General features: G+C 50.1%; 1 protein-coding gene across 1 annotated transcript; it reads left to right on the top strand.

The window, feature by feature from the left end:
* The first annotated feature begins 5,311 nt into the window (after window positions 1-5,311).
* Window positions 5,312-8,758, top strand: LOC122378054. Its single transcript, XM_043358758.1, has 2 exons — window positions 5,312-5,560; window positions 7,182-8,758. The coding sequence occupies exons 1-2, from the start codon at window positions 5,344-5,346 to the stop codon at window positions 8,228-8,230; spliced, it is 1,266 nt and encodes a 421-aa protein (XP_043214693.1). The 5' UTR covers window positions 5,312-5,343; the 3' UTR covers window positions 8,231-8,758.
* Window positions 8,759-10,206: the final 1,448 nt, after the last annotated feature.

Genomic DNA, 10,206 nt, shown 5'->3' with positions numbered 1-10,206 from the left:
GGAGCGCCTGGTCGGCTGGCGCCGATCTCTCCAAACAACCGAGGAGGAGGCGGAGGCCCACTTCCTCGGCCAAGCGGAGAGGATTGCGCCGCTGGCGATGCAGCAGCGCTTCCTGGATGTAAGAAACGGAGGAAAAGGGTTCTTAGTTGTCCGTACCAGTGTTTTGTATCTGCTGGCATCTATGCTGTTGCTAAAACTTCACAAATGTTACATTTCTCTGGATAATAAAGTGATTTTATATGTTGGGTAGGAAAATCATCTCAGTGCAATATATTTGCTAACATAAATCCATCATTCTCTTGTTTCAGACGGAGCTGGCAAAGGACACCGAGCAACTTCCACCTCCACCAACGGAGCTGCCGCCGACGCTAAGCTCGGCGCGAACTGCTCGTAATCGGCTGATGACCTACAGACCGCCTCAGCCACGGAACCGACCGCGCTGGCGATGTGGAGCTGAGGGCTTCTACGCCACTGTCGTCAACGTCCCTGCTCACCTAGACCGACACTTCGGGAGTCGGAGCTGCCCCGATGTGTAAAGCCTGAAACAGACTCTTTCCGCAGTCAGGAAATCGCATGCGAGAGCCTATCGATTTCCTGAACGCGGAACGAGTCTGTTTCAGCCTTAAGTGATGCTTTTTTGTTTATCAGATATTAACGACAGCGATGTGTAATATGATCCTATTGTTGGTAAATATCTTGATAAGGGGTGCTTAGTATCATGAGTGTTAGTACGATGAGTGTATCAGTTATAACAGAAACACGATATCATTCCGTCTTTAGCACGAGTTTAAACATCACATACCGTTTGTTTGTTTGTTAATTGGGGCTTTAGGGCGCGCCGACTACTTAGGTACTACCGATAGTTCCCGGAGGCCTACGACAACTGTACGCGCGTGGAGGAGCCGGCAGAGGTGGATGACGGCCGCCCTCCTAACACGGTGGCGCTCCTCCAGCGCTATACAACATATCTGCGGGGCGTGCCCGGTGGCTGGCGGGGGGGGGGGGGGAGACCACCACCCAACGGCGACTCAGAGCGTGAGTTCCAACAAAAGCGTAGAACGCTGGATTGATAAACAAATAAATACCTGGTCTTGCTTGAGCTGTTATCTACCTGGTTCTTGTATGACTAGAGTATATTAAGAGAAAAGACTTCACAATATTCTTATGTCCGCAGGTGCGACTCTGGGTTCCCGCCATCGTTGACAAACACCTGGAGAGCACCGTGGCCGAAGACCTGCTTCGGGCCCTCACGGGTCCGATCCTGCCCTGTGAGGAAGAGGGGGATGGATCCTAACACAAAAGAACAGCGGCAAGCTCCAGACCGCCACGCTGCGCGGCCATATCCGAGTGCTTGGTGATTTCATCGACTACCTCTTCACCGACGCCCTGGCGCTCGGCTTCGATGCGCAGCGATGGTCCCCCCTGATCGGCGTGTCAGTTTGATAATAAACGATTTGATTGCTTGTGTTCCTCAGCGGTCTTTGCTGCTGGTTGCATGCTACTTGTTTCATGACTCGTGTTTCTGTTCGCAGAACATCAAAGAGCGCCTCGGCGGCTGGCGCCGATCACTGCAACTCTCGGAGCAGGAGGCGGAGGTCCACTACACGGGGCAAGCGAAGAAAATCATATCCCTGCAGCAACAGAAGCGCTTCCTGGAGGTAAGAAAACAAAGTTAAAAGCTTAAGTTAAAGACTTCATTGCCATTGTCTCTGTTTTGAACCTGCCTGCATCTATGTTTGTGTACAAACTGTGCAAATATTATCAGTTGTCTAGCTGATACTGTGACTTTACACGTGTTTTGGGAATTAATACGTGTATTAATAGTCTGTGCTACCACTGTGGGGGGGGGGGCATCCGTCCTGGGACGGGGGGTGCCCGGTAGTACAAGACGCGAAACGACGGCACCGAGAGACCACAAAGCAGGCGGCTAAGGAGCACCGCATGAAACGTGACACCTACGTACCAACCGCGACCACAGTCACGCTGGACCCAGCCGAGTGGCCCCCCCCTCCGGACAATGCGTGAGGTCCCGCCGCCGCGCCCACGCCCTCCGCGCCCAGCTCAAACAAACGACACGCCCCCGCCGGCGAGGCCCCCGCCGGTGCGGAGTGCCCAGCGCCCTCCGAGCCCTCCACCACGAACACCACCCCGACCACAGAGACCTCACCCACAGCCACCGCGAACACCGACAGCAGACACGTCACCGAACACGACGCTGGAGCCGGACTCCCCTCTGTCCGAGCGGACGGAGACGAGCGCGGCCACCTCACCCACACACTCTGCTCCACTCTCGGAACCCGCCACCGACACGGAGTGGGAGACGGTTAGCCGGACCCGACCCATCACCCGCCTCTATAAGAAACACAAATGAACACAAACATGAATAGCAACACTGATCAATCACGGCCTGAATTCCTCCTCCAATGGAATACCAGCTCGCTGGTATTCCATTGAGGGGAGGGGGGAATACTTACTTGCTTATTTACTTACATTATCAACTTGATACAACGTGGCCTAGCCATGGCCCCTGGCCAGCGCGACGGAGAGGCTGAGGCGCCTCCGGCCGTCCTCCGGCCGCCCTCGGTGCCACCAAACGGACCGTGAAAGGTCATCGTCACCAAGTCCCACGGGACTTTTAACGACTTCAACCCCTTCGCTCTACGCGAGTCGTGTTTCGCTCTTCAACCGACTTGCTACCTTCGCTGCCGCTGCCTTCGTCTCGACACCAACCACGTTTGTAAGTCACACTTTGCTACACCTCACCACTACCAACACAACACAAGACAGCACCCACTTACGATCATACAACACCACCACTACCCAACACCACCCTCTCAACACCCACGCACTCCCACACCCACCTCACTTTCCTGCCTCCACCATGTCCCGTAACCCTGCCTCATCCTCCTATACATTCTCCTCTGCTCCTGTCCCATCCTTTGTCCGCATCCGCCGTATGGACGGCTCTCCCCTTTCCGACCTCTTCCCCTGGGCGGTGGGGGACGCACTCTCGTCGGCGATCGGGCGCTGTCCCCGTGCCCGGCCGCTGCGAGGGGGCGACCTCCTCGTCGCCTGCGAGGCGGCGGAGAAGCGGGCTTTGCTCGGTCTCCGCCGAATCGCCGGTGCGGAGGTGAAGGTGTGGGCTCCGCCCCACCTGAACCAAAGCCAGGGCTCCATCTACGCTCCAATCCTACAACACCTGTCCCTGTCCGAGCTGGAGGAGGGCTTCTCCCGGGTGGGCGTTACCGCCGTGTATCGCCCGCCCCGCTTTCCGAAGGTTCTTATCCTAACCTTTTCCACCGCCGAACCTCCCCCCTACATCCTTGCCGCTTACCTCTCCTTCCCCGTCCGAGCTGTCCTCCCCAAACCCCTCCGCTGCCGGCGGTGCCAACGCTATGGACACCGCCAGCAGCACTGCCGATCCGACTCCCCCACGTGCTCCAACTGCGCCGAGGCGGGGCACGAATCCTCCCAGTGTCCTGCCGAAGATCCTCTGTGCGCAGGCTGTGGCGGCGCCCACACCGCGAACGACCCATCCTGTCCCCGCTGGGTCTCTGAGACCCAGGTCACCCTACTCATTCGTAGGGGCTGGGACCCCCGCGACGCTCGCGCGTACGTGGATTCCCACCCCTCATCCAATCCTGTTCCTCCCCCTTCGACCTCAGTCAGACCCCCCACCCCCACCCTCCCCCGCTGACTGAGGCGGAGTACCCTCATCTCCCTAAGCCCCACTCCTCCTCTGGCCGGTCCCCTGCACCTCCTCCCTCTACGCATTTGCAAGTCCTATCAAGTTTTTTTCCGCTTTGCCGGGCAGCACCAGAGTGGGGCCGACCTTGTCACGCTCTGGTGCACTTCACTGACTCTCCTGTCAGTTCCTCTGCCGTTGCGGGCAGCCTTGGAGTGGGGCCGGTTCGGCGCACTCGTGGGCACCTACAAGTCCATCCTCGCCCTCTGCGGGGAGCTCTTCCGCCTTTACGGGCAGCACCGGAGCGGGGCCGGATGATTCAAATGATCAGTGATTGCTTCCTCAGCTGGAATTGGAAACCCACCAAAAGCTAGGAGTTAATTTGACCAAATTCACACCATGTGCACCAAAGGAAAGCCAGCGTGTCGTCGTGAAAACGGTTATTGTAATCAATGCAGTATTGATTTAGAGTATGGATAATGGAGGTGACGTTAAAAAAATAGTACATTATACCCTAAACGTCGAGGTAAGTCAGTACACTTGCTGTGACGGGGGCGGTTCGCCACGTTACAGCGGTGGGCGCACACGGTTCGCCGTGCTATCCGCGCACCAACCGGTGCCGGTCGCCTCTGCCTGGCCCTCAGCCCTATATGCGTAGTTAAAACTAGGTAGGTAATTTAGGAAAGGTCACAGGATACTGTTGGACCTTGCAGCTGTACGTGGCCTTGCCCGTTCAGTCAAGTTGTTTAACAGTAAGAGCGCGTAGACTGGTCTTTTTCAAGACCACTCTATTATCCCGTGGTGGCCGCTCCAAGGCCTTTTAGTGGCGATCTTTAGCGCCGGTAGGCAGGTCAGATAAGGTGGTCGTCTTTTTCATCTTTCCTCTCACCCACTCTCCGGGAGATTCTTAATCTCCCCCCACCCTCCCGCCTCTCGACTTTCCTCTTTTCGTTGTTAGCCGGGTGTTCCGGGGTCACCGGCCTGCCGGCCCCCTCCGCCCATTTTTTTATCCTGCTAAGACGCTTCAGTGAATTGCTGACTTCCAATCCTAAGAGTTAAACGGTTAGAGGTAATACCAAATACGTACTTAAATAAAACCAACAAAACATTACGTAAAGTAGAACAGAAAGCCGAGTACAACATCAACAACATGGACTCTGTCGATCGCGAGCCGGCTCCACCGGGTCACGCATCCGAGGAGCCCGCGGCGCCCCCCCCCCCCCCCCCCTCTCAAGCCATCCCCGAAGGACCGGCGTTCGCCATCGTGACAAGGGAGGAAGGGAGCTTCCGGCACACAAACCCCTTTTTGCTTCGCCGGTCCATTGACACTTATATAGGGCCAGTTCATTCCCTAAAAGCACTCAGGAGCGGCGCCCTCCTCATCGAAACGAAAACAGCGACCCAAACGCACCAACAGCTCCGTACCGCCTATTTCAGAGGCACACCCATTTTTTTTTTTGCGATCGGTTAAGGCGCGTGGTAGGTCGGGTGTCCCGTTTGTCCTATATTTATTTTTGGTTTTCAGCATATTATACTCTTTTTTGTTGCATTATTCTGCCTGAATTATTGTTTTGTTATTCTGTTTTTGCACATACTTTTCTATTTGACCCTCCTGTTCCTGCTCGTGCATGCTGGCATGGGCATGATCTAAACCCAATATGGCGTCTCAGCCTGGCATGAATCGAGACGTATTTAAACCATCAAATACGCTTGAAAGAACCCCACCAGGGTCACCCAGTGTAGAGGAGAAGGATAAATCACAGGCCGATACTTCTAAAAACGGAGAACTAAATAGAGCTAAGGCTCAAACAGAGACAAGAACTGACAATGTGGGACAGGCGCTCAACGAAACTCAAGAACTCGACTCTGACGATGATGACTATAATGATAATGATGATGATAATTTACGACCAGTTATTTAGGCATGTTGCCCCGGTACTATGCACTGAGCAGCATGGCTTCGTACCGCGGAGATCATGTATCACAAACCTTGCTGTGTACCTCAAGGCTGCGTGGGAGGCCATTTCGGACGGTTATCAGACGGACGCTATATATACAGATTATTCGGCCGCCTTTCAAAGCGTGAACCATTCGCTTCTTCTTCATAAACTAAATCAGTCCTACAAACTTGAAGGAATTGCTTTAAATTGGTTCGTCTCGTATCTGTCCGGAAGACGTCAGAGGGTCATTGTGAATGGCAAAACGTCAAATTGGACGTCAGTTCTGTCTGGAGTTCCCGAAGGATCCCTTTTGGCACCACTTTTGTTTTCACTATTCATTAACGATTTACCGCAAGAAATTAACGCCGGCTGCCTTATGTACGCCGACGACGTTAAAAAAATTTTCCGCAAAATTGTCTCGCCATCTGACGGACCACTGCTGCAGGCCGACCTCGACCGACTCGCTGCCTGGTCTGTCAGGTGGGGACTCGCCCTAAACCCAAGAAAATGCAAGTCATTCACGATCACTCTCAGGCGTGCACCCGTCCAAACCCATTATTTCATCAATGCCACTGAGCTCGAGCACGTTGGAGAAATCAGAGACCTCGGCATCACACTAGACACGAAGCTCACATTCGCCTCACATGTCAACGAAATTGTTAAAAAGGCGAACCGTGGCCTAGGATTGCTCATTCGATCATTTCAAACCGGCCGAAAAACAAATTTTGACACCAACGCACTACTCTATGCGTACTTCTCCAACGTCCGCTCGATTTTAGAATACGGCAGCGTGATATGGGCGGGTGCGGCTGAAACCCACACGGTGCGGATCGATCGAGTGCAGCACAAGTTTCTGATGTGGCTTTGTGCGCATACGTCCTCTCGACACATCTCATCGCTGTCATATGCCGATCTCTTAAGCCACTTCCGACTGCCACGTCTATCATCCCGAACAGTCCAGCACGATTTGATGTTCATGCGAAACCTTTTTGGTTCACGTCATGACTCCGGGCTCTTACTCAGCAGTTTCGGCATGCATGCACCCACCCGATCGGTCCGCACCAGCAGACTTTTTTATGAACCCTGTCCACGTGTGAACACTATGAAGCGAGGTTTGTTTGTGAGATTGTCACACGTGGCGAACTCCTTTTTACGTAGCTCACCAGAAGCAGATTTTTTTGCTGATGCTCCTGGCGCTTTTAAAAAGCATGTTGTGAAGTACATAACATCTATTTAGCGCAGTGTCTTTTACAACACTATTTTACTTTATTCCTTTTTTGCAGTATATCTTTTCCTATCATCTCTTCCCGTTCATTTTTTACGTTTTAATCCTTGTCATATTTGACATTTTAGATATATAGACAAGGCATAGCACATCGAGCTCATACAATCGTTTATCGGGCGTGGTTGTTATTGTCTGCATGAGGTGTGTGTGTATGTGTGTGTGTGCGTGTGTGTGTGTTTTTTTGTGACTTCACCTGTAAGTGGGGGTTGCCCTGTTGGTGATAGAATAAATAAATAAATAAATAAATAAATAAATAAATAAATAAAAAAAAATGACCAGGATGTGGAAGGACAAGGTGGAAGTAGAGTAAAGCGGCTAGACTCTAATGTTTATAAACCATTTGGAAGTCGCTCATCGTCGGGTACGAGCCAGCCGTCTCACGACATCTGCCGGGGAGGACCAGGAAGAAGAAAAGGAAGCAAGAAGAAGTGTGGACTCAAGGTTGAAGACAATCAAGATGGAGTATGTTGTGATGGATGCAAGTTCTGGTTCCATCTGGATTGCCAGAAGGTGCAGTCGGAAACCTACAAAGCCCTCCAGGAGACAAAGGGAGTGTTCTGGTTATGTTCGGAGTGCCGTGCTATCCTCCCAGAGCTTGCAAGAAGGGCCATCACAATGGGAGAAGAGAAGGAGGAATCACAACCAAAGGCTGACAAGAAAGAAAATGTGCAGGAAGACAACCAGGCAATAATCTCTGCCATCAAGGCCCAAAAACAAGAAATCCTGGCAGCCATGAAGCAGCAAGAGAAAGTGATCATCACAAGCATCAAAGAAACACAACCAGCAAAAACATATGCTGAAGCTGCAAAGAAGATAGAAGATCAAGTTGGCAAACTGCAGTCTGCGATGAAGGGAACAGCGGAAATGTCTGAAGCAGTCAATGTTATCAAACAGAAAAGTGAAGAGCAGAGTGATAAACTCAAAGGGATGGAAGAAAGTGTGGTGAGGCAGATGGCCCAACAAAGTCAAGTCCTGGAGAGTAACACAACCAACATAGAGAAAGTCGTGAGATTGAAAGAGAAGGAGAATAGAGCACAAAACCTGATCTTCCACAACATAGACGAGTCAAAGCCTGCCAATGTTGAAGAAAGAAAAGACCATGATGAACAACAATTCAAGGAAATGATGAAAAAGCTTATGGGAGAAAACAGGAGCTTCAAGACAGAAAAAATCATCAGGCTCGGAAAGAAAGATGAGACGACAAAGAAGAACAGGCTGATGCTGGTGAGACTGTCCAGCAGGGAAGAGGCAGAAGAAATCTACAAGAACCGCATGAGGATGAGAGGTAAATATAGAAAACAAATACATATCCCTGGATAGAACGCCAGAAGAGAGGAAGAAGTTCCATGAGCTGAAAAAGGAACTCGAGGAAAAGGGGACTGCCACACACAGGATCTTTCGAGGAAGGGTCATCAGAAACCAATGAACTACCAAGAAAGAAGAAAAGGGGAAATCAGCTGATAAAGAGTAAAACTGTTACAGTCAACATGGTGAATGTGCAGGGCCTCACAAGAAATAAACTTCTTGAGCTTGAAGAACTTTTGAAAACAAACTGTGATATACTGTGTCTTACAGAAACACAACAAAAATTTGAAAAGTATGAAGTTTCTGTAGGTGTTACAATGATTGAGAGTATGAGAGAGATGAGGGATAAGAAGGGAGGGGGACTCCGGATAATGTTCCAAACTAAGCAAGGGACAAGTGTTGCAAAACAAAGAACGTGTAGCACAGACATTTTGCATGCAGTCATGGAATTAGGGTGTTTTAAGTTGCACATCATCCTTGTATATCTGTCTGTAAGGAAATCTGCTGAAGACTGTGAGAGGAATAAAAACATGAAAGCTGAAATTGATAACATAATTGAAACAATTATGGCAAAAGATGAGACTCTATTGTTGCTCGGAGACATGAACGGACACATTGGACAGCTTGGCTATCAAAGAGAAGATGAAAATGGGAGAATTGTCTTAGACTGGACAAACAAATCATCACTGATACTGCTAAACCTAGAAGAATTTTGCCAAGGTACATATACATGGTCAAGGCAGGACCAAAATAGTGCAATCGATTATGTCCTCGCAAATAGGAGGTGCTATCAGCGTATTGAGAGCATGACAATTGATGAAGAGAGGGAGCTTTTTGACCTCTCAGATCACCATATGATCTCGGTCAGAATGGAAATACCCACAAGAAACCAAAGCTTTAATAAGGGAACGACAAGTGTCAGAGAATTCTGGAAGGTAGATGCTGGCTCATTGGAACTCTTCGGAGAAGAGATGCAGAGAAGGCTCCGAAATGAGAACATAACAAACATAGCGGAGCTCAATGGCCTGATGACAGAAGTGGCCAACAGCAAGTTAAAAGCAACATACCGCAAGAAAAGCCTGATAGGGCAACAGGTGAAAGAAAAGCCATGGGTCACAGATGAAATCAGGGAAGCTATCAAGAAACGCAGGGCCATAAACCGGGAAAAACGAAACACCAAAGACAAAGATCAAGAGAAGCTGCTCAATGAACAGTATAAAATACAGAAAAAGAAGGTCCAGGAAATGGTGAAAGAGGCTGTGACAAAATCAGAAAAGAAGACAACTGAAGAAATCAGGAACAGTGCTAACAAGAGCAAGTCAATGTTTGAAAACATTGACAAACTAAGGAAGAAGGAGAGAAACCAAGAAGACATCCAACTGTATGACAATGAAGGCAAGAAACTGGAACCAGAAGTGGAAGAAGAGGAGTTGGTGAAATTCTGGAAAACTGTGTACCAGCAACACTCAAACGAGATCAGTAAAATATGGAACAGTGATGTGAAGAAGGAATATGAAGAAGGTATGAGGAGAACTGTGCACGAGGGACCCCACTTCCCGAGACACATGAGAGAGTTGATGGATATGGCTCTCCCTGTGAGACAGGAAATATCACAGATGAACCCCACACAGATTGAAGTAGAAGATGTGAAAAAGCAGTATCCGGACTGAAGAACAAAACTGCACCAGGACCAGACTTGCTCAAACCGGAACTATACAAAGCACTCGTAATGACGAAGGAAGGCCTAGATACCCTAACAAGCTGTCTACAACAGCAACTGGATGCCGACTCGAAGCCAGATTCGTGGAAGACGTCGAAGACTAAAATGATCCCCAAGATCAAGAAACCCACTGCAAAAGACTTGCGTCCCATAGCGTTGACAAACATATCATACAAGCTGTTCATGAGTATTCTGAAGGATAAAATTGAGAGTCACTTAAAGTATAATGATGAAATGCTAGAGATACAAGCAGGTTTCACTAGTGGGGGGA

This window comes from Amphibalanus amphitrite, unplaced genomic scaffold (assembly GCF_019059575.1).
Source record: "Amphibalanus amphitrite isolate SeventyFive unplaced genomic scaffold, NRLGWU_Aamphi_draft 000054F_arrow, whole genome shotgun sequence".
In the NCBI taxonomy this organism is placed as follows: domain Eukaryota; kingdom Metazoa; phylum Arthropoda; class Thecostraca; order Balanomorpha; family Balanidae; genus Amphibalanus; species Amphibalanus amphitrite.
Note: the sequence above shows the minus strand (reverse complement) of the source record. Positions and strands in the feature narration are given on the sequence as shown.